This window comes from Staurois parvus, unplaced genomic scaffold (assembly GCF_062004578.1).
Source record: "Staurois parvus isolate SC_StPar_1 unplaced genomic scaffold, SC_StPar_1.0 ptg002284l, whole genome shotgun sequence".
In the NCBI taxonomy this organism is placed as follows: domain Eukaryota; kingdom Metazoa; phylum Chordata; class Amphibia; order Anura; family Ranidae; genus Staurois; species Staurois parvus.
Genome location: NW_028320080.1, coordinates 130,874 through 156,496, shown reverse-complemented (window position 1 = coordinate 156,496; position 25,623 = coordinate 130,874). Strand labels below are relative to the sequence as shown.

The 25,623-nt window shown below is 48.5% G+C and overlaps 1 protein-coding gene across 1 annotated transcript in view; it reads left to right on the top strand.

The window, feature by feature from the left end:
* Positions 1-777: 777 nt before the first annotated feature.
* The window catches only part of LOC149431346 (voltage-dependent calcium channel subunit alpha-2/delta-2-like), a gene marked incomplete at its 5' end in the record, with an annotated part of 141,622 nt that continues 116,776 nt past the window's right edge, over positions 778-25,623 (top strand). The window contains one exon of the mRNA XM_089665644.1: positions 778-837. Within this exon, the coding sequence (XP_089521770.1) occupies positions 778-837 (60 nt within the window). The remainder of the gene's footprint in view (positions 838-25,623) is intronic.

Below are 25,623 nucleotides of genomic sequence, written 5' to 3'. Positions count from 1 at the left end.
CAGGCTTCACAAACATTCTGTGGATCTCCTCACTGGATCACTGATCAGGGCGGAGGTTCTCCAAATTGGGTTCAGGCTTCACAAACATTCTGTGGATCTCCTCACTGGATCACTGATCAGGTCGGAGGTTCTCCAAATTGGCTTCAGGCTTCACAAACATTCTGTGGATCTCCTCACTGGATCACTGATCAGGTTGGAGGTTCTCCAAATTGGCTTCAGGCTTCACAAACATTCTGTGGATCTCCTCACTGGATCACTGATCAGGGCGGAGGTTCTCCAAATTGGCTTCAGGCTTCACAAACATTCTGTGGACGCAGAATGTTTGTGAAGCCTGAAGCCAATTTGGAGAACCTCCGACCTGATCAGTGTCTGATATTGTAGGGTGACTCCGCAGGAGCTGAACTCGTCCTAGGGAGGCATGTAGCCAGTGAAAGCAATATCGCATCTACGGATATCTAAATATGTAGCAGTCGCCATTATTACATTGTTGCATATTGCAAAAAATTGAAACCTTGGTTTGTTCCTACATAGAACAAGAAAATATATTCTGAGCCTCTCCTCTGGGAAGTATCATAAGGAGGCCTCTATGAATAGTTTGGGGCCTCTTGCGTTTCCAATTCTCAGACTGGCCAAGGGCTGCAATAAAAAAAGAAAAAAAAGTGCAAAAATCAGGACAATTGCAGCCAAAAAATCAGAGTTTTGTCCCGCCTGGCGTGTTGCGGCTTGTTGGGTGTGTGGGGTTGCTCTTCATGATGTTGTTTGGTTCTTGTCTTGCAGAGGCTGGCGCGCGCTGCGGAGGAGTTCCAGAGAGCTCACCATTGGCAGGATAACATCAGGGTAAGTGCACCTTAACTGTCACCCTCTTAGACCCCCGTCCTCCATCCCTCGCCTCATACTGTCTGCGCACCGCAGGATCCACCGCCATCTCCCCCGCCCACAGAATTGCTTTCGGAATAATTCTGGCACGGGCTATATATATCATTGGTACAGAGATGTCTCCTGTCAGCACTCCTCACAATGCTGTCTATTGCAGTCCTGTGTGTGCAGAATATGCGTAGGTCTCAACGGGTCTAATATTATCCTCAGGCTGAATATGCCGAGTCCTCCATCTTCCCTCTCCTCTCCCAACGGCCAACCAGAGTCTCTCCCCATCTCTCCTCTGTCGTCTTCTATATTCCCCCCATTCACTACATTTCCCCCATTTACTGCATTCCCCCCATTTACTGCATTCCTCCCATTCACTGCATTCCCCCCATTTACTACATTCCCCCCATTCATTACATTCCTCCCATTCACTGCATTCCCCCCATTCACTGCATTCCCCCCATTTACTGCATTCCCCCCATTCACTTTCTGACTTTTCCTCTTCTCCTACTCCTTCTCTCCGTATCCCCTGCTTCCTTTTTGCGTCTGTCTCCCCCCCCCCCCCCCCCGTACTCATAGAAGACAAAAAGACGCTTGTCCATCAATTTCACAGAAATCACACTTTGCCTCTTCAGGACCCTCAATCCACCTTTGATCCAGAGAAAGGCACACGGTCCTTGTAAGGCCGCCTTCAGTTTGTTCCAACTGGGGAAAAAATCCTTCCTGATCCCCAAAGACGAACGATGTGATTTCTTGTGAATATTTCTTCATCTGTAGTTTGTGTCTTTTATAAATCCATCCAGCTGTTTGTAGTGACCAGATACAGTGTGGGCTAGAAGCAGGTCACGGGGGAAGCATAGTACACCTTTTTACAGCTCTTACAGTAAAGAACTTGTTCGATATGTGAAACCTCTTCCTCTTCTCAGTTCTCACCCTCCTCCACTCCTTTCTTCTCATGCTTCTTCTTTCTTTGTTTTCTACTTATTTCATTCTTTGCCTCTGATCTTCTTTTCCCCTTCCATCTCACTCTCTTTCTCTTCCTGTCTTCTTCCATCTCTTCTCCTCTTCCATTTCTCTGTACTTCTCCTCATCTCCTGTTCTTTTCTTTCCCTTCGTTTTTACTTCTCTTCCATCTCTCTTTTTTTTCTATTCTCACCTTTGCTCTCCTCATCTCTTCCTCTCCTCTTTCCTGTCTTTTCTTCTCTCATCCCTTCTCCTTCCTTTCTTCAATACTCTCTTTTGTTTCTCTCTGCCTTTCCTCTTCAATATATATTCTTTTCCTCCTCTCCTCTCCTCTCCTCTCCTCTTATCTTCCTTTCCTTTACTCTCATCTACTCATCCTCTTCTTTGCTCCTTCTCTTCCTCTCCCATCTGTTTTTCTCTCCTCACCACTTATCTTTTTTTCCTCTCTTCTTCCTCTCTTTTTTTGCTCATTTTTTCTTCTCATCATCTCTCCTTTCTTCTCCCTCCCCTCTTCCTGTCTTTTCTTCCTTTTCCTTCCTCCTCTCTTTTCTTCCCCATCTCTGTTCTCTTTCTACCCTTTTCCTCTCCTCCCCTGATCCTCTCCTATTCCATCGCTTTCCTTTCCACTTCCTCTCCCCCTCTCCTTTTCCCCTTCCTCTTCTGTTCCATTTATCTCCTCCTTTCCTCTACCCCTCCACTCCTTTTCTTATCGTCCTCTCCTCTTCCTCTCTTTTCCTCTCCTCTTACATAGCTTTCTCCTTTTATTTTTCCTTTTTCCTCTCCTCTCTTTCCTTTCCTGTTTCATCTCTCTTCTTCTGACTCTCTTTCCTCTCCTCCATCTCTCTGCTCTCCTTTCCCTCTTCTATTCCATCTTTTTCCTCTCCTCCTCCATCTCCCTCATCTTTCTCTCCTCTACTCTGCTTTTCCTCTCCTCTTCCATCTCTCTCCTCTCCACCTCTCTCTTCTTTCATCTCTCTGCTCTCCTTTTCCTCTTCTCTTCCACCTTCTTCATCTCCTCTTCTATCTCTCTCAACTTCCTCTTCTCTTCTTATTCTCCCTTCATCTTCTCTTCCATCTATATCCTCTCTTCACCTCTTCTCTTTCATCTCACTGCTCTTTTCTCCTCTCCTCTTTCCTATCTCTTTCCTATCTCTCCTCTCCACTCCTCTTTTCTCCTCTCCTCTCCTCTTTCCTATCTCTCCTCTCCACTCCTCTCTTCTCTGCTACTCTTCCATCGTTCTCCTCTCTCTTCTCCTCTCCTCTTTCATCTCTCTGCTCTTCTTTTCCTCTTCTCTTCCACCTTTGTTGTCCCCTCTTCCATCTCTATCCTCTCCTTTTCCATTTGTCTTTCATCTCTTTCATCTTCATCTCCTTTCCTCTTCTGATCCTCTTTTCCTACATTCATCCTTTTCTCTCTCCTCTTGCTATTAGTTTATCTCTCCTCTTCTCTCTTCTAACTTCACCCTTCACCCTTCCCTCTTTTCTCTTTTCCCTTTTCCCTTTCCTCTCTTCATGACCTTTTTCTGTCCGTTCTTCGACTCTTCATTTCCATTTCCTCTCCTTTCTTTCCTGTTCATATATTTCCCTTTCCTCTTCTCTTCTTGTATCTCTCTTCTCTTTTGTTCTCTCCTCCCCTCTCTTCTCCTCTCTTTTTCCATCTCTCTGCTCTCCTTTTCCACTTTTATTTTATATTTTTTCCTCTCCTCTTCCTTCTCTCTCATCTTCCTCTCCTCTCCTTTTTCTCCCTTGTTCGTCTCTTCTGTCTCTCTCCTCTCCTTTTCCTCTCCTTTTCCATCTCTCTCATCTTGATCTCCCCTCCTCTTCTGTTCCTCTTCTCCTACATCTCTCCCCTTCTCTCTCTTCTTATTCTTATTTATTCTCTCCTCTCTTTATCATCTCTTCACCTTCTCCTCTTCTCTCTTCCACCTCTCTTTTCTTCCTGTCCTCTTCTTATTCTCCCTTCTTCTCCTCTTCCATCTCTATCCTCTCTTCACCTCTCTTCTTTCATCTCTCTCTCCTCTCCACTCCTCTCTTCTCTCCTCTTTCCTATCTCTCCTCTCCACTCCTCTCTTCTCTGCTACTCTTCCATCGTTCTCCTCTCCTCCCCTCTCTTCTCCTCTCCTCTCTTCTCCTCTCCTCTTTCATCTTTCTGCTCTTCTTTTCCTCTTCTCTTCCACCTTTCTTGTCCCCTCTTCCATCTCTATCCTCTCCTTTTCCATTTCTCTTTCATCTCTCTCATCTTCATCTCCTTTCCTCTTCTGATCCTCTTTTCCAACATTCACCCTCTTCTCCCTCCTCTTGCTCTTAGTTTATCTCTCCTCTCCTTTTCCATTTCTCTGCTCTCCTCTTTTCCCTTCTCTTCCTGTCCTTTTTCTGTCCTTTCTTCGACTCTTCATTTCCTTTTCCTCTTCTTTTTTTCTTGTTCATATATTTCCATTGCCTCTCCTCTTCTTGTATCTCTCTCCTCTTTTGCTCTCTCCTCCCCTCTCTTCTCCTCTCCTCTCCTTTTCCATTTCTCTGCTCTCCTTTTCCACTTCTATTCCGTATTTTTCCTCTCCTCTTCCTTCTCTCTCATCCTCCTCTCCTTTTTCTCCCTTGTTCGTCTCTTCTGTCTCTCCTCTTCCATCTCTCTCATCTTGATCTCCCCTCCTCTTCTGTTCCTCTTTTCCTACATCTTTCCCCTTCTCTCTCTTCTTACTCTCCTCTCTTTATCCTCCCTTCACCTTCTCCTCTTCTCTCTTCCACCTCTCTTCTCTATCTGTCCTTTTCCTGCCCTCCCCTCTCTTCTCCCCCCACCGTTCTCCTCCTGACATCCCTAATGAAACTGAATGAGGTAATTTGGATCAGATTGTCCCTTGCCCAGTGTTGGCTCCCAGACATAACTAGAATCAGAGGAGGAGCACAACGATCTGGAGTTTGGATCTCTTGCTGAAGGAAAGCGGCGGTCGCAGGCGAGGTGTTTGTGGAGAAAACAATGTGACACGCAAAATATCTGCATTGATCTGGCTGCGTCTCATTGGGGGGCATTCAGAGATCGCAGGTGACACTTTCTGTAGCTGGGACTTTCTTGTCGACATTTATCTGCAAATATACTGTGGTGTGGGCTCATGTCAAATGTATGGAGTCAGTGCTGTGACAGGTCCTCTTTAAAGATCTGCACCCCAGTTTGACGTCAGTACGGCAGATGCTCAGCTCCACTCTTTATGTGCAAATCACGTTTTTCTATGCCACATATTAGATTGTTTATTGTGCAGCACTATTGATCATTTGCAGCAGTTATAGTCGGATAGCCCAGGACTGCTGACCCCCATTATAATGACATCTCAGACTGTGAAAAGGAAAGTTGCCCCAAAGCCGATGTTTCAGTGACAATGGGGGTTAACAGGCCAAATCAACCCTCTTATGCCATGGACTTGGGTGCTACATTTTCATCTCCACCTATCGCCGCCAACAATACTGGAGTTTGCTATGGATTGGATGGTGAGTCCTCATCTCCACTGATCCTCAACATCAACGCTGGAGTCTTCCTTGGCCTTGAGTGGTGAGTCCTCATCTCCACTTATGCTCACCACCAGTACTGGAGTCTGCCATGGACTTTTTCATCTCCATCTATCCTTTCCACCAATACTGGAGTCTACCATGGACTTAAGTGGTGAGTCCTCATCTCCACCTATCCTCACCACCAGATACTGGAGTTTGCCATGGATTTAGCTGGTGAGTTCTCATCTCCACCGATCCTCATCACCAACGCTGGAGTCTGCCTTGGCCTTGGGTGGTGAGTCCTCATCTCCACTTATGCTCACCACCAGTACTGGAGTCTGCCATGGACTTTTTCATCTCCATCTATCCTCTCCACCAATACTGGAGTCTACCATGGACTTAAGTGGTGAGTCCTCATCTCCACTTATGCTCACCACCAGTACTGGAATCTACCATGGACTTTGGTGGTGAGCCCTCATCTCCACCTACCCCCCACCACCAATACTGGAATCTGGCATAGACTTTGGTGGTAAGTTTCCATCTCCACCTATTATCACCAATACTGGAATCTGCCATGGATTTAGATGGTGAGTCCTCATCTCTACCTCTCTTTTCCACCACCACTCAAGTCACAAATGCACTTGTGTGGTAAATTCTGATCTTCACCTATCCTCAGAACCAATTCTGGTGTCTGCCATGGACCTGAGTGATAATTTCTCATCTTCACCTATCCTCACCACCAATACTGGAGTCTGCCATGGACTTGGGTGGTAAGTTCTCATTTTCACCTATCCTCGCTAACAATACTGGAGTCTGCCATTGACTTACGTGGGGAGTTCTTATCTCCACCTGTTCTGAGTACCAATACTAGAGTCTGCTATGTTCTTGGGTGGTAAGTTTCCATTTCCACCTATCCTTGCCACCAATATTGAAGTCTGCCATGGACTTGGGTGGTATGTACTCATCTCCACCTATGCTCACCACCATTACTGAAGTCTGCCATGGGCTTGGTTGGTAAGTTCTCACCTATCCTCACCACCAATACATGGTTGGTATGTTCTCACCTATCCTTACCACCAATACCAGAGTCTGCCATGGACTTGATAGGTTGAGATGAGGACTCACCACCCAGGTCCATGGCTGGCTCCAGTATTGGTGGTGAGGATAAGTGGAGATGAGAACATACCACCCAATCCATGGCAGACTGCAGTATTCATGGTGAGGATAGGTGGAGATGAGGAATTCTCACCACACACCACCAATACTAGAGTCTGTCATGAACTTGGGTGGCAAATTCTTATCTCCATCTATACTCACCACGGATACTGGAGTCTAGCATGGACTTGATAGGTGGAGGTAAGGACTCACCAACAAAGGAGGATGAGGATAGGTGGAGATGAGGACTTGCCACCAGTACTGGAGACTGCCATAGGCTTGGGTGGTGAGTCCTCATCTCCACCCATCCTCAGCACCAATAGTGGAGTCTCCCTCTACTGGTTGGATTCTATACATTTTCTAGAATGACTAGAGAGACTCCATAGTGGAGGATGCAGCATTAATACTGTGTTCAGGGAGACTTATGCACCAGAGTCTCCCGGTGGTATGTGTGGCCAATGGACAATTCATCACATTGGCCTCCGCTACTCATTCCACTGGCTACTCCGTACTGGAGTCTGCCATGGGTTTGGGTAGTGAGTTCACATCTCCACCTATGCTCACCACCAGTACTGGAGTCTGCAAGCTGAATTTCAGTTTTAACTGGACTAGACCTACAACATCCACCCCACCATGGATTCCAAAAACCCGATGTGATGGAGATCTCATGTTTGGGAGCATCTCAGCCACTTTACAAGTCGGTAAAGCCTGTCACCAACTCTTATCCAGCTTCTACAGAGTTAAAGATGTGCCGAATCTGGACTCAGCGAACGCATCTTCCCAGAACAATGGATTATTGGTGGACGCGATAAATTACTGACAATTAGTTTTCTTCCTAATTATGAGGCTATATTTGCCAATGTGTGCCGTCCGCTCGTCATCATAAAGTGCTTAATAAGCACTCGCTATTGAAACACGCGCATAAGTCTGGCTGGCAGATTATTTTACAGCGGATACCAGAATATCATTTTCCAGAGCTGGCAGGATTGCAGGCCAACACGTGCGCCATGACTCCAGCCTCCCTTACGGTTCGATCTAGAGAGAAACCATCTATTGGTGGGAAGTGTCTCATCAAGAGAGAGAAATCATCTATTGTGGGGAAGTGTCTCATCTAGAGAGAAACCATCTATTGTGGGGAAGTGTCTCATCTAGAGAGAAACCATCTATTGGGGGGAAGTGTCTCATCTAGAGAGAAACCATCTATTGGGGGGAAGTGTCTCATCTAGAGAGAAACCATCTATTGGGGGGAAGTGTCTCATCTAGAGAGAAACCATCTATTGGTGGGAAGTGTCTCATCTAGAGAGAAACCATCTATTGGGGGGAAGTGTCTCATCTAGAGAGAAACCATCTATTGGGGGGAAGTGTCTCATCTAGAGAGAAACCATCTATTGGGGGGAAGTGTCTCAGCTAGAGAGAAACCATCTATTGGTGGGAAGTGTCTCATCTAGAGAGAAACCATCTATTGGTGGGAAGTGTCTCATCTAGAGAGAAACCATCTATTGGGGGGAAGTGTCTCATCTAGAGAGAAACCATCTATTGGGGGGAAGTGTCTCATCTAGAGAGAAACCATCTATTGGGGGGAAGTGTCTCATCTAGAGAGAAACCATCTATTGTGGGGAAGTGTCTCATCTAGAGAGAAACCATCTATTGGGGGGAAGTGTCTCATCTAGAGAGAAACCATCTATTGGGGGGGGGGGGGGAGTGTCTCATCTAGAGAGGAACCATCCATTGTGGGGAAGTGTCTCATCTAGAGAGAAACCATCTATTGGTGGGAAGCGTCTCATCTAGAGAGAAACCGTCTATTGGTGGGAGTCGTCTCATCTAGAGAGAAACCGTCTATTGGTGGGAGGTGTCTCATCTAGAGCGAAATCGTCTATTATGGGGAAGTGTCTCATCTAGAGATAAACCATCTATTGGGGAGGGGAAGTGTCTCATCTAGAGAGAAACCATCTATTGGTGGGAGGCATCTCATCTAGAGAGAAACCATCTATTGGGGGGGAAGCGTCTCATCTAGAGAGTAACCATCTATTGGTGGGAGGCATCTCATCTAGAGAGGAACCATCTATTGGGGGAAGCGTTTAATCGGCTAATGGACCCGTGGTGGGTCAGTGCCGGCAATAGACCGGTGTTTTGTCTACAAGTTGCATACTAACCACCCATGTCCACCAAGCTCAACCAAAAGACGAAAATAAATATTAAATTGGGAAAGCTTCCACAATACAGGTCCTCTTTCCATACCCTACTGCAACGTATATATTGTATTAATTAAAGTACATATTATAATTATCTTTGCACATGGTAAGGGGGGCCACACAATTATCGTTTACACAATGGCTACATTTTACCGCTCCTCCTCGCCATTCAAGTATGAGCCGGCTGATCCCCTGAAAACAATACACCCCCTGTGTGGCTGATATCTTATCAACAGTTCTGTGGTCGGCTCTACGCTGCCTCCAGTAGCTAATCTACAAATCTCAACACTTAATATAATGACAACAATAGAGAAAAGCCATAGTTTTTTTTATTTTTGTCTGTGGAAGTGCGAAAAAAACGAAAATCCCGTAAGTGAACAAAAAACATGCCAGTGTAAAACACCAAAACAAAAAAGTGCACTTAGGGGGTGTGCTTTGTTCACCCCCCAAAGGGGTAGGACCTCTACCCTGATCCCCCGAAGCTCCTGACAGGGATTAAGGTTCCCATATGGTCCTCCTAGCCAAAAGGCCTGGTGGACCCCTTTCCTTGTGGCCAACCTAAGCCAGCCACCAAGTACTTGGTAAGGGGGCTCTCCCAAAGAGAAAACCCCCCAGGAACAGGGGAGGAAGGAACCAAAAGTCCACACATCCTCCCCCTAGACGTCAGGGTAGGCCCAAGGACCCACACCCTACCATCCATGAGAAAAAAAAAACACACAAAAGTGAAAGTGAACAAACGTGGGAGAAAAATAAGTTAAATAAATAAAAAATAAATAAGTGGCCGTGCAATTGTGCCCTGGTGAGGCCCTGAGGCCCGTAGCATAAACATTGCCCAGGACTTAGCCAAAGGGCCTAGCCCTAAAGGGCGCAGTGCAGGAAAAGTGTTGGGACCAGTGACCATGTGCCTTTTCACACGTTGGGGTCCCACCCCTAAGTGTTACTAGGAGCACCCCTGAGGCGACCACTCTTAGGGGGCACTGGTCCACGGACTTTCTGCCTCCCCGGCCCCTGGCCAGACAAGGTAGATCCATTCAAACCAGGAGGTACTGGGCCCCTCCGGTTTTCCAGGGGGAATTACTCCCGGTCCCCAACAGCCTGTGGGCACTTCGGTTTTTGTTCCAGCCTGTACTAACCATCAGGACCCCCATCCTTCCAGCAGGGGTACTACACAACCAATCATCACCCTAATTTACATACCAACACACTCTTTTTTTTTTTTTTCCTCCATTTGCCATACTCCTTTTATTGTTTTTTTGATTGAAAAATATACTTTATTTACAGAAGTATAAAAAAACACAATATTCGTAATCGGGGTACATCTCACCCTGTACTGCGACGCAGCGCATAAGACACCACATTGCAATATAGTTCCAGGCATACAATAAATACATTCGCTCAGCGGTATGATGCCTGACGTGATGTGCGTGGCGGACGAATCCCCAGACCATCACGTCATGTATAACGCTGCTTACCCCGAGACCATAGCATGCTTAAAACACATTTCCCGTAATCACAAAATCATGCAAGTTACGATTAGTACAGTTTACAATAAGCATCGGGTGTGTGGGGGGGGCGGGGAGAGGGGAAAAGGGGTCACAGGCCCGAAGCATTATTGAAGGGACAAAGACACGCAGGGGGGAGTAGGGGGAAGGGGAGATCTTCAGACGTCCTCTTCCTCCTTAAAGTCCATCAAGGTATAGTCCCTGACCGGTCTGCGGCAGTCCTCAATGGACATCCTCTCCCGCTGGTGGATGAGGCGCTTCCTGGCGCACCATAAAGCGTCCTTAAAACAACACAGCACCCGCCAGGCGCCGTCAATGTCCTCCAGAGTAAAAGTTCCATAGAAAAGTCCATTCAACACCCCAAAGTGTGTGATGGCTGTCTGTGGTACAAAGTCCTTGAGTTCCGGTTCCAGGGCCCCCCAACAGGTCCTGAGCAAATGAGCACTCCCAGAAAACGTGGTGAGACGTTTCCTCGTGGATGATGCAGAAGGGGCAGTGTCTGTATCTGCTCAGGTTCCTGGCATGCATAAATGTCCTGAGAGGCAACCCCACTTGGATTGCCATCCATGCCAGGTCCTTGTGCCTGTTGGTGAGGATGTTGGAAGAAACATTCCTCCAGACCACCTTGCAGGTGTCTGGAACCGACTCCAAAATGTCACTTGCTCTGATGAGCTTGTAAATGGTCTTTGGTTTCCACAAGTCAGGCTTGACTCCCTGCAGCCCTTGCTCCCTGATGAACTTGAAGGTATCCAGCTATACTCCTTTTATTGTTGTTCCACATTAGGGAGAGTGTTCTGATCCAATTGCAAAGGACTATGGTCACCCTAATTTGCATACTGCTTTCCTTGTTGTTTCACATTAGGGAGAGTGTTCTGATCCAATCCTAATTTGCATACTCCTTTCCTTGGCTGAAGAAGCATGATTATTTAAAAATATGCAACTTTTTCTGACACATTCCCCACCCACAAAACTCCTACTTTTTCCCAGATGCCTGCTAAGTTTTTTTGATTGAAAAGATACTTTTATTGCAGAAGCATCAAAAACAACATGTTACGTGTAATCGGGGTACATCTCACCCTGTACTGCGACGCAGCGCACCACATAGCAATACAGTTCCAAACATACGATAAATACATTCAGGCAAATAAATACATTCGCTCAGCGGTATGATGCCTGACGTGATGTGCACGGAGGATGAATCCCCCGGATCACCACGTCATGCATGACGCCGCTTACCCCAAAAACTGTAGCATCCTAATACGATATACATTTCCTAGTCACTATGTCATGCACGAAAACGATAACTGAAAAAAAAAACACTATCAACAATAGGCATCGGGTGTGTGGGGGGGAAGGGGAGGGAAGGGGGAAACCACAGGCCCGAAGCTTTATTGAAGGGACAAAGACATGCAAGGGGGAGTAGGGGGAAATCTTCAGACGTCCTCTTCCTCCTTAAAGTCCAACAAGGAATAGTCTCTGAGCAGACTGAGGATCAGTCTGCGGCAGTCCTCAATGGACATCCTCTCCCGCTGGTGGATGAGGCGCTTTCTGGCGCACCATAAAGCGTCCTTAAAACAGCACAGCACCCGCCAGGCGCCGTCAATGTCCTCCAAAGAAAAAGTTCCACAGAACAGTCCATTCAACACCCCAAAGTGAGTGATGGCTGTCTGTGGCACAAAGTCCTTGAGTTCAGGTTCCAGGGCCCCCAACAGGGCCTGAGCAAATGAGCACTCCCAGAAAACGTGGTGAGACGTTTCCTCATGGATGATGCAGAAGGGGCAGTGTCTGTATCTGCTCAGGTTCCTGGCATGCATAAATGTCCTGAGAGGCAACCCCACTTGGATTGCCATCCATGCCAGGTCCTTGTGCCTGTTGGTGAGGATGTTGGAAGAAACATTCCTCCAGACCACCTTGCAGGTGCCTGAAGGCAGGCCTGGAACCGACTCCAAAATGTCACTTGCTCGGATGAGCTTGTAAATGGTCTTTGGTTTCCACAAGTCAGGCTTGACTCCCTGCAGCCCCTGCTCCTTGATGAACTTGAAGGTATCCAGCTATACTCCTTTTATTGTTGTTCCACATTAGGGAGAGTGTTCTGATCCAATTGCAAAGGACTATGGTCACCCTAATTTGCATACTGCTTTCCTTGTTGTTTCACATTAGGGAGAGTGTTCTGATCCAATCCTAATTTGCATACTCCTTTCCTTGGCTGAAGAAGCATGATTATTTAAAAATATGCAACTTTTTCTGACACATTCCCCACCCACAAAACTCCTACTTTTTCCCAGATGCCTGCTAAGTTTGTTGGGTCAGACACACACTGGTCCAATGGATCACCCCTTCCACCATCCCCCGCTTCCATCAATAATGATGAGTTTGGACCATACTATTTTAACTTAGGGAGAGTATTGTATCTAATTAGCATATTTGCTCTCTCCCCTCCCCCGCTCCCCAGGAGAGCCCCCCTAACCTAGTACTTGGTGGTCAGCTTTTAGTATGCTTTGGTGATTCTTGGTTCCACCCCCCCCAAGTGCAGATCCTTTGGTGATCCTTGGTTCCACCCCCCCCATGCAGATCCTTTTAGAGCAGTGTTTTTCAACCTTTTTTGTGCAAAGGCACACTTTTTTCATGAAAAAAATCACGAGGCACACCACCATTAGAAAATGTTAAAAAAATTTACCTCTGTGCCTATATTGACTATATATAAAGTAATTCTCTTGAATAGGAATCAAACACAAAGAAATTATTTTATAATTACTTTATTATGAAATAATAAAGTATTTTATAATTGGACCCGGGGGCCGGACCAAGAGTAGATGAATGATGTGTATGTGTCATCCATAGTAAGTATAGTAATATTCCCCCATAGTAAGCATAGTAATTAATCCCCCATATAGTAATTCATCCTCCATATAGTAATTCATCCCCCATAGTAATTCATCCCTCATATAGTATTTCATCCCCCCATATAGTATTTCATCCCCCCATATAGTATTTCATCCCCCCATATAGTATTTCATCCCTCATATAGTAATTCATCCCTCATATAGTATTTCATCCCTCATATAGTATTTCATCCCTCATATAGTATTTCATCCCCCATATAGTATTTCATCCCCCCATATAGTATTTCATCCCCTCATATAGTATTTCATCCCTCATATAGTATTTCATCCCCCCATATAGTATTTCATCCCTCATACAGTAATTCATCCCTCATATAGTAATTCATCCCCCATATAGTATTTCATCCCTCATATAGTATTTCATCCCCCCATATAGTATTTCATCCCTCATATAGTAATTCATCCCCCCATATAGTATTTCATCCCCCCATATAGTATTTCATCCCCCCATATAGTATTTCATCCCTCATATAGTAATTCATCCCTGATATAGTAATTCATCCCCCATATAGTATTTCATCCCCCCATATAGTATTTCATCCCTCATAAAGTAATTCATCCCTCATATAGTATTTCATCCCCCACAGTACTATTCCCCCCCCCCCCTTCTAGTAAGCCAAGTCCCCCGTGTCAATTCACTTACCTTTTGCGTTCCTCTCGCTGTCTTCCCGCGCCGTTCGGGTCTTCAGGGCGGACTGTGAGAGGAGCCTAGCTCCCCTCCCCTCACGTTCGGCACGCTGCCCCGCCTACACACATCCTGACAGCCACATCCGCAAGCCGGATTAAAAGGTCCGCGCGGACTTTTGGGGCTGCCAACCGAGAGGAGGCAGGGGAGCGGCCGACCGAGAGGAGGGAGGGGAGCAGGCGCCCGGCACACAGAAGAGCCGCATTAGACTGGGTAAAGAGCCGCATGTGGCTCGCGAGCCGCGGCTTGCCGACCACTGAATCATTAGATTCTAATGATTGGTCTATTTGTGAGCCGAAGCCACATGTTACAGATGAAATTGGAATTTTTCCCACGGCACACCAGACAATATCTCACGGCACACTAGTGTGCCGCGGCACAGTGGTTGAAAAACGCTGTTTTAGAGAATACAGAGACAATTATCATTTTGTGGTGCAAAACAATTTTTATGGAAGGTGTTAATAACAAGAAAAGCAGTAAAAAAATAGATCCCCCTCCTCCCCCCACCATGCAAAAATAGATCCCCTCCAGTAACAATAGATCACCGGAAACCATCATGAATAGACCTTCCAGCGCACCCCAGCACCCCTTACCATTACTGCACACTGCTTACCATACAAAGCAGCATACTCACAGTGAAACACAGCCTCATAGTAAAACAGCACACAGTTAACCCTTTGATCACCCCACCTTAACCCCTTCCTGCCCAGTGCCATTAGTACAGTGTCGGTGCTTTTTATTAGCACAGATCCCTGTGTTGGTGTACCTGGGGATGTCAGTGACACCAAGTCAGTTCCCCCCCAGTGTCAGAATGCTTGTCGCAGTCCCGCTATAAGTCGCTGATCGCCGCCATTACTAGTAAAAAAAAATAAAAAATCCCAGTATCTATACCGCCACTTGTAGACGCTATAACTTTCACGGCAACTAATTAATTTCCACGTATCGGGATTTATTTTCTTTAGCGTAAACACGGAGCGGGAGACATTTTGGCCAAAATTTATGACGAAATTTGATTTTTAAATTTTTTTTACTGGACGTGTTTAATAGCAAAAAGTCAAAAATATTGTTTTTTTTCCTCAAAATTGTTGGTCTTTTTTTTTTTATAGCGCAAAGAATAAAAACTGCGCAGGGGATCGAATACCAGAAAGTTTAATTCGTGGGAGGAAAAAGAACGCGTCAATAATGACAGACAATCTGATTGTACAACCTTTCTTCAATCTGCTTTAGATTTCCTGGCAGATATACATAAGGAGGGCCCGCCTGTTATGGAGGATCCACATCGCACCTACCAACATTGTGCACCAGGGCCCACATCCATGGTTGTGCCCATATCCCACCTAGACCCCGCCTCTTAATATGCAGGGACAACCCATAAAAGCCCACTTTATGGCTGGTCCTGCCCAGACCCCGCCTCCAAATATGCAGGGACCCCCCATCCTGCCTACTTTCAGGTTGGTCCTGCCCAGACCCCTTCCTTAAATATGAAGGGACAACCCATCATGCCAACTTCATGGTTGCTTCTGCCCAGACCACACCTCCAAATATGCAGGGACCCCCCATCCTGCCTACTTTCTGGTTGGTCCTGCCCAGACCCCTTCCTTAAATATGCAGGGACCACCCATCATGCCCAATTTACGGTTGCTCCTGCCCAGACCCCCGCCTCTAAATATGTAGGGACAACCCATCATGCCAACCTCATGGTTGCTTCTGCCCAGACCCCACCTCCAAATATGAAGGTACCACCCATCATGCCAAGTTCATGGTTGCTTCTGCCCAGACCCCCGCCTCTAAATATGTTTGGACAACCCATCATGCCAACTTCATGGTTGCTTCTGCCCAGACCTCACCTCCAAATATGCAGGGACCACCCATCATGCCCAATTTACGGTTGCTCCTGCCCAGACCCCCGCCTCTAAATATGTTTGGACAACCCATCATGCCAACCTCATGGTTGCTTCTGCGTAGACCCCACCTCCAAATATGCAGGTACCACCCATCATGCCAACTTCATCGTTGCTTCTGTCCAGACCCCCGCCTCTAAATATGTAGGGACAACCCATCATGCCCAATTTACGGTTGCTCCTGCCCAGACCCCCGCCTCTAAATATGTAGGGACAACCCATCATGCCAACCTCATGGTTGCTTCTGCCCAGACCCCCACCTCCAAATATGCAGGGACCACCCATCATGCCAACCTCATGGTTGCTTCTACCCAGACCCCTGCCTCTAAATATGTAAGGACAACCCATCATGCCAACCTCATGGTTGCTTCTGCCCAGACCCCACCTCCAAATATGCAGGGACCACCCATCATGCCAATTTCATGGTTTCTTCTGCCCAGACCCCCGCCTCTAAACATGTAGGGACAATCCATCATGCCAAGTTCATGGTTGCTTCTGCCCAGACCCCCGCCTCTAAATATGTAGGGACAACCCATCATGCCAACTTCATGGTTGCTTCTGCCCAGACCCCCGCCTCTAAATATGTAGGGACAACCCATCATGCCAACTTCATGGTTGCTTCTGCCCAGACCCCCGCCTCTAAATATGTAGGGACAACCCATCATGCCAACTTCATGGTTGCTTCTGCCCAGACCCCCGCCTCTAAATATGTAGGGACAACCCATCATGCCAACTTCATGGTTGCTTCTGCCCAGACCCCCGCCTCTAAATATGTAGGGACAACCCATCATGCCAACTTCATGGTTGCTTCTGCCCAGACCCCCGCCTCTAAATATGTTTGGACAACCCATCATGCCAACTTCATGGTTGCTCCTGCCCAGACCCCCGCCTCTAAATACGCAGGGCCCCGATCCCCGCAACTGATGCTTTCTTTAGTTGCTGGGCATGTGCCGTAGCTCCAATACGCTTGAATCTGTGATCCTGGGACATGGACACCATCTTGGTAGGACTCAGCCCTGAAAATCTCGGACAGTATGAACCTACAGTGTGTACCAGATTGGTGGTAATTCTGAAGGAGATTGTGCAATCAGATTGTACTGTGTGAAGGAACTTGTACTGGAAATCTCTCGTTTCTTCCTCCCGTTATCCCATGTATATGGGCAGCTTTTGGGGCAGAATATTTAGCTGATCCTTCTTCATCCACAGTCGGAATTTACTGAGATAATAAAGGTTTTGTTGCCACCAAATGGCGCTCGGCGTTATCACCTGAGCCGGCGTTGGCGAAGTGCGGCATTATCTGAGCATTTCATTTCATAGCTGACTTGGCCGGCCGCCGCGCCCTCCTCTCCAGCACTGATTGCCGCTCTCTCCAGATGTCCAGTGCCCCCCTCCCCCTTCCCCTGCCCGGTCATAATGCCAGCCAGTCCTGGCCTTCCATCAATGCCCGGCGCAGACAGATGGCGGCGAAGTCTAATGTGTGACATGAGCCGCCGATCCCCTTCCCCCTCCGTCTGTCCTGGTCACTGATTGCACCCCTACATGGGGCCTCCTAATCATTCTGATTGCTGCATGGCAGTCAGTGGAAGATGGCGGGCGCGGGGCGCCTCCATCCTACCGCACCCAGGGATGCAATATCCGGGGAGAACTCCTTCACCTGTCCAATCATACATCATACAACATATAACATACAACATACGATCCTACCACACCCAGGGATGCGATATCCGGGGAGAACTCCTTCACCTGTCTAATCATACAACATACAACATACGATCCTACCGCACCCAGGGATGCAATATCCGGGAAGAATTCCTTCACCTGTCCAATCATACAACATACAACATACGATCCTACCCCACCCAGGGATCAAATATCTGGGGAGAATTCCTTCACCTGTCCAATCATACAACATACGATCCTACCCCACCCAGGGATCCAATATCCGGGGAGAATTCCTTCACCTGTCCAGTCATACAACATACAGCATATAACATACAACATACAGCAGCGGGATCATCCATCAAAAATGCTCCACCTCTTCTCATTAAAAAGCCAGCCAGTGACTTGGCCTAGGCTGAGATGATGTCATCAGTCTGCTGCAGGCAGGAGGAAGCATTTCCTCAGTCTCCCCTCCCCCAGTGATCAGACTGTACATTGTAACTTTGTAGAAGGAGGAGGCATTTCCTCAGTCCCTCCCCCAGTGATCAGACTGTACATTGCAACTTTGTAGAAGGAGGAGGAGGCATTTCCTCAGTCTCCTCCCCCAGTGATCAGACTGTACATTGTAACTTTGTAGAAGAGGAGGAAGCATTTCCTCAGTCTTCCCTCCCTTATTGATCAGACTGTACATTGTACCTCTGTAGCCAGTCCTGGATGATGCCTGAACAAAGATGGCGCGTCCATTTGGAGAAAGTCAGATGAAGGCGTTGTCAGGGGGAGCCCTGTGATCTCATTGGAGGTGATAGGTCCTTGGGAGGGGGAGGGTCACACGGATTCATTAGTGAGCATTACAAAATATATCTGATGACAGGTCCACTTTGATCCATGGATTCAGCACGCTGCTGCAGCACATTTAATGTGAACGCCCGGTGTGGTCAGTCTTCGCTACGCCGCGGCTGATCTGGCTTTATCCAGTATACAAAAAGGGACAATTTTTCTTCTGAAACAGCAGATAAGTGGCTCCTCGCACAAGCTGGCCATCATGTGACACTTTCAGTTCAGCTCCTCCCGAATGCTAATGACATTATTCAATTATTTATTATGGACCCAGTGAGGTCATCACTGGGCCTCTGTTGTTCCCTATGCAGTGCAGACAGATCATGGTTGCTGGGAGGGAAGTAACGCCCACATGTGATGTGGAGCCCCCATGATTGGAAGAACTAAAATCCAATTAATGAAAGGGGCGGGGCCAGGGACAGTCAAGCTGGGGAGGAAAGCGCTAGATGATGCTGGGCGTTCTCTTGTGAGAAGCTCACAGCTGCAGTGGCATCAGAGGAAGCTATTTCAGTCCAGGGGAGGAGCCGGTACACCTGTGCAAGACTGGAGGGGAGGAGCCACTACACCTGTGCAAGACTGGAGGGGAGGAGCTGGTACACCTGTGAAAGACTAGAGGGGAGGAGCCAGTACACCTGTGCAAGACTGGATGGGAGGAGCCGGTATACCTGTGCAAGACTGGAGGGGAGGAGTCAGTACACCTGTGCAGGACTGAAGGGGAGGAGCTGTTACACCTGTGCAAGACTGAAGAGGAGGAGCCGCTACACCTGTGCAAGACTGAAGGGGAGGAGCCGGTACACCTGTGCAAGATTGAAGGGGAGGAGCCGGTACACCTGTGCAGGACTGAAGGGGAGGAGCCGGTACACCTGTGCAGGACTGAAGGGGAGGAGCCGGTACACCTGTGCAGGACTGAAGGGGAGGAGCCGATACACCTGTGCAGGACTGAAGGGGAGGAGCCGGTACACCTGTGCAAGATTGGAGGGGAGGAGCCGGTACACCTGTGCAAGATTGAAGGGGAGGAGCCGGTACACCTGTGCAGGACTGAAGGGGAGGAGCCGGTACACCTGTGCAAGATTGAAGGGGAGGAGCCGGTACACCTGTGCAGGACTGAAGGGGAGGAGCCGGTACACCTGTGCAGGACTGAAGGGGAGGAGCCGATACACCTGTGCAGGACTGAAGGGGAGGAGCCGGTACACCTGTGCAGGACTGAAGGGGAGGAGCCGGTACATCTGTGCAAGACTGGAGGGGAGGAGCCGTTACACCTGTGCAAGACTGAAGGGGAGGAGCCGGTACACCTGTGCAAGTCTGAAGAGGAGGTCGGAGGTCACATCGATAAGCGGCGGGATAGCGCAGTTCCGGCTGGCAGCCATGTTGGCGATTTCATGGCCGCCGGCACTGGAGGGATGATGAGGGATTTGCTCGGACTCGGCAGGATGACATGATGTGAGCGATCGTTCGCTCGGCCAGCCGCCGGCTCCTCGTGGGGTAAATTTGTGTCATTTGGATTCTCTGCGCCGGAATGGAACGTCCTCTGTCCCTGAGATGTGACCTTCACATAATTAGAGCGTCTTGTGTCACGGGAAGCGAGGGGACGCGGCCGCCGCGATACGAAGCGTCTCAGCCAATGACAAAGCAGAAATCCTTCAATCCGGGAGAAACAATGAAACGTTTCTAATATCAGATCTGTGATCCTTCTGTATATGATCTTCCCGGAATTCCACAAATCAGAAGGGGGGGGCGCCTCCATTGTACACCCTGCAGGCAATGTGCACCCCACCCCGACATGTTTCAGGCACTAGAGGATGCGGTTAGGGAAGGAGGATGAGAGAAAAGGGAGACCTCCCAGTGTACAAATGTTTAGTAGAAATTCAAAAAGCCGGCCGAGAAAGGATCATCGCAGCTCCATCGGGGTTCCTGGGCTTCTGTCCGCAGTCCTCATTCCCTTCATATGTCCGGGAATTACAATGTGTTGTCACCGCTGGTCTGCCACGACGTTTATTGAGGTTTTTGCACACATAATAAAATCTATCATTGTTTCCATTGTTGCCCCTAGAAGTATATATTTTATATTAATTTTATTTCAGTTTTATCTAAATTATTTTTATTATTATTCATTTATTTATTTTAATCTATTCTTTTTGCTGTTATTATTATTTATTATATTAGTTTTAATTACTTTTTCCCAGCCCCATCCCGTGACTGGACAGTGAAAGGAGAAGCAGCAAAGAGATGAGCTAATATCTTTGTCACTCTGCTCTCTCCTTCTGTCAACTTTGCTGCAGTATTCATCTTTAACCCAGAGCCGTCCCCTGCAGCACTCCTTTTCTGCCGCTAGATGTCCTCAGGTGACCGCCAGCATCATTAAAGCTACTTCTAAGTGTCCAGCCCCATCCTGTGACTGGACAGTGAAAGGAGAAGCAGCACATAGATGAGCTCATTTCTTTGTCACTCTGCTCTCTCCTTCTGTCAACTTTGCTGCAGTATTCAGCTTTAGTCCAGAGCCGCCCCCTGCAGCACTCCTTTTCTGCCGCTAGATGTCCTCAGGTGACCGCCAGCATCATTAAAGCTACTTCTAAGTGTCCAGCCCCATCCCGTGACTGGACAGTGAAAGGAGAAGCAGCAAAGAGATGAGCTAATATCTTTGTCACTCTGCTCTCTCCTTCTGTCAACTTTGCTGCAGTATTCAGCTTTAACCCAGAGCTGCCCCCTGCAGCACTCTTTTTCTGCCGCTAGATGTTCTCAGGTGACCACCATCATCATTAAAGCCACTTCTAAGTGCCCAGCCTCTTCCTGTGACTGGACAGTGAAAGGAGAAGCAGCAAAGAGATGAGCTAATATCTTTGTCACTCTGCTCTCTCCTTCTGTCAACTTTGCTGCAGTATTCATCTTTAACCCAGAGCCGTCCCCTGCAGCACTCCTTTTCTGCCGCTAGATGTCCTCAGGTGACCACCAGCATCATTAAAGCCACTTCTAAGTGCCCAGCCCCATCCTGTGACTGGACAGTGAAAGGAGAAGCAGCACATAGATGAGCTCATTTCTTTGTCACTCTGCTCTCTCCTTCTGTTGACTGTGCTGCAGTATTCAGCTCTAGTCCAGAGCCGCCCCCTGCAGCACTCCTTTTCTGCTGCTAGATGTTCTCAGGTGACCACCATCATCATTAAAGCCACTTCTAAGAGCCCAAACACCATCCTGTGACTGGACAGTGAAAGGAGAAGCAGCACATAGATGAGCTAATTTCTTTGTCACTCTGCTCTCTCCTTTTGTCAACTTTGCTGCAGTATTCAGCTTTAACCCAGAGCCGCCCCCTGCAGCACTCCTTTTCTGCCGCTAGATGTCCTCAGGTGACCACCAGCATCATTAAAGCCACTTCTAAGTGCCCAGCCCCATCCTGTGACTGGACAGTGAAAGGAGAAGCAGCACATAGATGAGCTCATTTCTTTGTCACTCTGCTCTCTCCTTCTGTTGACTGTGCTGCAGTATTCAGCTCTAGTCCAGAGCCGCCCCCTGCAGCACTCCTTTTCTGCCGCTAGATGTCCTCAGGTGACCACCCATTTTTAAGTGCCCAGCCTCATCCTGTGACTGGACAGTGAAAGGAGAAGCAGCAAAGAGATGAATACAATACATTGTTGCGTTCCTTTGTATCTTTTATCCTTCGTTGTCATTATTCTATTATTATCCGGGATTTATTTAGCGCCGACAGTTTGCGCAGCGCTGTACAAAACGCTTAGCGGCGAACGCCGGCCTGCCGGCACACGCCGCCCGCCCGTTTTCCCGCGGTATGGCTGGCGGATCGATGCGCCCGTTTACTCCCAGAAACATTTCTTTTCCTTTACGCCCCGAACATTCTCTGCCATGAATATCACGGAAAACGGTTTGCGGAATCCGCCATTGGCGTCCAGCGGCCTTCCCGAGCGTTTCCGTACAGATCCTCGACGCAGCGCTACCTCCGCGGCAGGTAGACGGGGGGCCGCACGTGGTGGTGAGGGGGGGGGGGAACGTGACGGCTCCGTCCTTGCCGGTGACCTTGTCGCCGAGTTCACCTGAAATGTTTTTTTTTCTCCTCGCTGGCGTAGAGCGGAGGCTGCGATTAGCAGTCAGGATCCGTCTGCAGCGAGAGGTCGGAATGCACGCGGCGCGCGGGGCGGGAGCGGCGAACGGGTGTTTTTTTTTTTTTTTTTCTGCTGGTTAATAGGTTTGTGTGTTGACGAATGATCCTCATCAAATGAGAGTCTTTATAATGTTTGATATAATGTCAGCTTTCATTACGCTGCGGGGCAATGAGAGAGCGGAGGAGGGAGGGAGAGGGCGAGGGGGGGGGGAGGGGAATAGAGCGCGCAGAGGAGAGCGCGGGAAGGAGGAGGGGGGGGGCTGAATGACTGGAATAGCAATGGAGCAAACGCAGCCCGGCACATGCAGAGAATGACGGGAGCGATGCAGCGACCGAACCGCGTGTTATCCTATCGCCGCGCTCCTAAATGGACGTGTTTACCTGGATCGCTCCGCGGCCCCCTTCCCCCCAGGGACCCCACCATTTCACCGAACGTTTGGCGATAACTCAGAACGGCGCTTTATGCGTTCCTGCGACCGGGGACTTACAGCGAAGTTGCAGGATTTCAAAGTCAGGGGAACTGCCGATTTCAGGTGGGATTCGCAAGATATCTGACGCAGAGGTCTATGCAGATCGCACCAAAAGTCGCGCATGGACTGCTTTGGAAATCAGTGCGGCTTTGACCAAGTCGGAACAGCACCGATAGGACCGCTCTAATTGCATACCATAGGGTGTGACTTGGAATGCGATTTGCAAGTCGCATGGCATGCAAGTCGCATGCCAATTCGCATCCAGTGTGACCGGGGACTTACCCTCATTCACATCAAGCCCAACTTTGAAATCATGCAACTTACAGCAAAGTCGCAGGATTTCAAAGTCAGGTGAACTGCCGATTTCAGGTGCGATTCGCAAGATATCTGACGCAGAGGTCTATACAAATCGCACCAATAGCAGCGCATGGACTACTTTAGAAATCGCTGCAGCTGGTCAAGTCAGAACTGCACCAATAGGACCGCTGTAATTGCGGACAATAGAGTGCGACTTGACATGCGATTTGCAAGTCGCATGGCATGGCAAATCGCATGCCACTTTGCACCCAGTGTGACCGGGGTGTAACTCCTTAAGAACCAGAGGGTGTAGATCAGGGATGTCAAACTGACGGCCCTCCAGCTGTTGCGGAACTTCAAGTCCCATCATGCATCTGCCCTTGGGAGTCATGCTTTTAACTGTCAATCCTGCAATGCCTCATGGGACTTGTAGTTTGGCAACAGCTGGAGGGCCGCCAGGTTGACACCCGTGGTGCAGATCCTCACTCCCAATTCCATCATCGGCATTCCTGGGAATTCCTGGCCTATCCGGGGAAAGGAGGCTTGTTACAGACGAGGGTGTTGTTTTCCCAGCTCCCTCCTGATTGGCTGAAATCTCTTTGTGTTTCCTCTCCCTGTCCCTCTTGATTGGTTCCCGTGGTCTGTGTGCGCCTCGTGCTCTCTTGGTCTCCACCAGCGTCCTCTCTCTCTGTCTCTCCTGCTTGCCATTGGCTCCTCAGGAGTTTGCCTACTCCGTGTCCTTTGTCCTGATTGGCTGTCTGGGATTGAGTGACTTCTGTGCTCTCTTCTGATTGGTCATCCCTTTCCTAGGTTTCCTGGGTGATGGAGCTGTAATGGCCACCACAGGGAATCCTTGGATATGTCTCTGGACAACACCTAAGGAGAGAAGCACCATCTCCACCACAACCCCATCTTTATCATGACCCACAGCGCCCCCTCCTGACCTGTGCAGTATGTGAAATTTGCAGAGAGCTGGAGATGAGCCGGTAAACTCTAACAGGCCTGAGAAGAGCCGGTAAATTATGGCGTGTCGGAGATGAGCCGGTAAACTATGACGTGTCGGAGATGAGCCGGAAGACTATGACATGTCGGAGATGAGCCGGTAAACTATGACGTGTCGGAGATGAGCCGGTAAACTATGACATGTCGGAGATGAGCCGGTAAACTATGACGAGTCGGAGATGAGCCGGAAGACTATGACTTGTCGGAGATGAGCCGGAAGACTATGACATGTCGGAGATGAGCCGGTAAACTATGACGTGTCGGAGATGAGCCGGTAAACTATGACGTGTCGGAGATGAGCCGGAAGACTATGACGTGTCGGAGATGAGCCGGAAGACTATGACATGTCGGAGATGAGCCGGAAGACTATGACGTGTCGGAGATGAGCCGGAAGACTATGACATGTCGGAGATGAGCCGGAAGACTATGACGTGTCGGAGATGAGCCGGTAAACTATGACGTGTCGGAGATGAGCCGGAAGACTATGACGTGTCGGAGATGAGCCGGAAGACTATGACATGTCGGAGATGAGCCGGTAAACTATGACGTGTCGGAGATGAGCCGGTAAACTATGACGTGTTGGAGATGAGCCGGTAAACTATGACGTGTCGGAGATGAGCCGGTAAACTATGACGTGTTGGAGATGAGCTGGTAAACTATGACGAGTCGGAGATGAGCCGGAAGACTATGACATGTCGGAGATGAGCCGGTAAACTATGACGTGTCGGAGATGAGCCGGTAAACTATGACGTGTCGGAGATGAGCCGGTAAACTATGACGTGTCAGAGATGAGCCGGTAAACTATGACGTGTCGGAGATGAGCCGGAAGACTATGACGTGTCGGAGATGAGCCGGTAAACTATGACGTGTCGGAGATGAGCCGGTAAACTACGACGTGTCGGAGATGAGCCGGTAAACTATGACGTGTCGGAAATGAGCCGGTAAACTATGACGTGTCGGAGATGAGCTGGTAAACTGTAACAAGTTGGAGATGAGCCAGAAGACTATGACATGTCGGAGATGAGACAGTAAAGTATGGCAGGTTGGAGATGAGCCCAGTATACTCCGAAAGGCCTGAGATGAACCGGTAAACTAGGACAAGTTGGAGATGAGCTAGAAGACTATGACATGTTGGAGATGAGCCCAGTATACTCTAACAGGCCTGAAGTGAACCGGTAAACTAGGACATGTTGGAGATGAGTCGGTAAACTATGACAAGCCGGAGATGAGCCAGAAGACTATGACATGTTGGAGATGAGCCCAGTATACTCTAACAGGCCTGAAGTGAACCGGTAAACTAGGACAAGTTGGAGATGAGCTGGAAGACTATGACATGTCGGAGATGAGCCAAAAGACTATGACAGGTTGGAAATGAGCCGGAAGACTATGACATGTCGGAGATGAGCCAGTAAAGTATGACATGTTGGAGATGAGCCCAGTATACTCTAACAGGCCTGAAATGAACCGGTAAACTAGGACAAGTCAGAGATGAGTCAGGAGACTAAGACAGGATGGAGATGAACTGGTAAACTAGGACAAGTTGGAGATGAGCCGAAAGACTATGACGTGTCAGAGATCAGCTGGTAAATTATGACGTGTCGGATATGA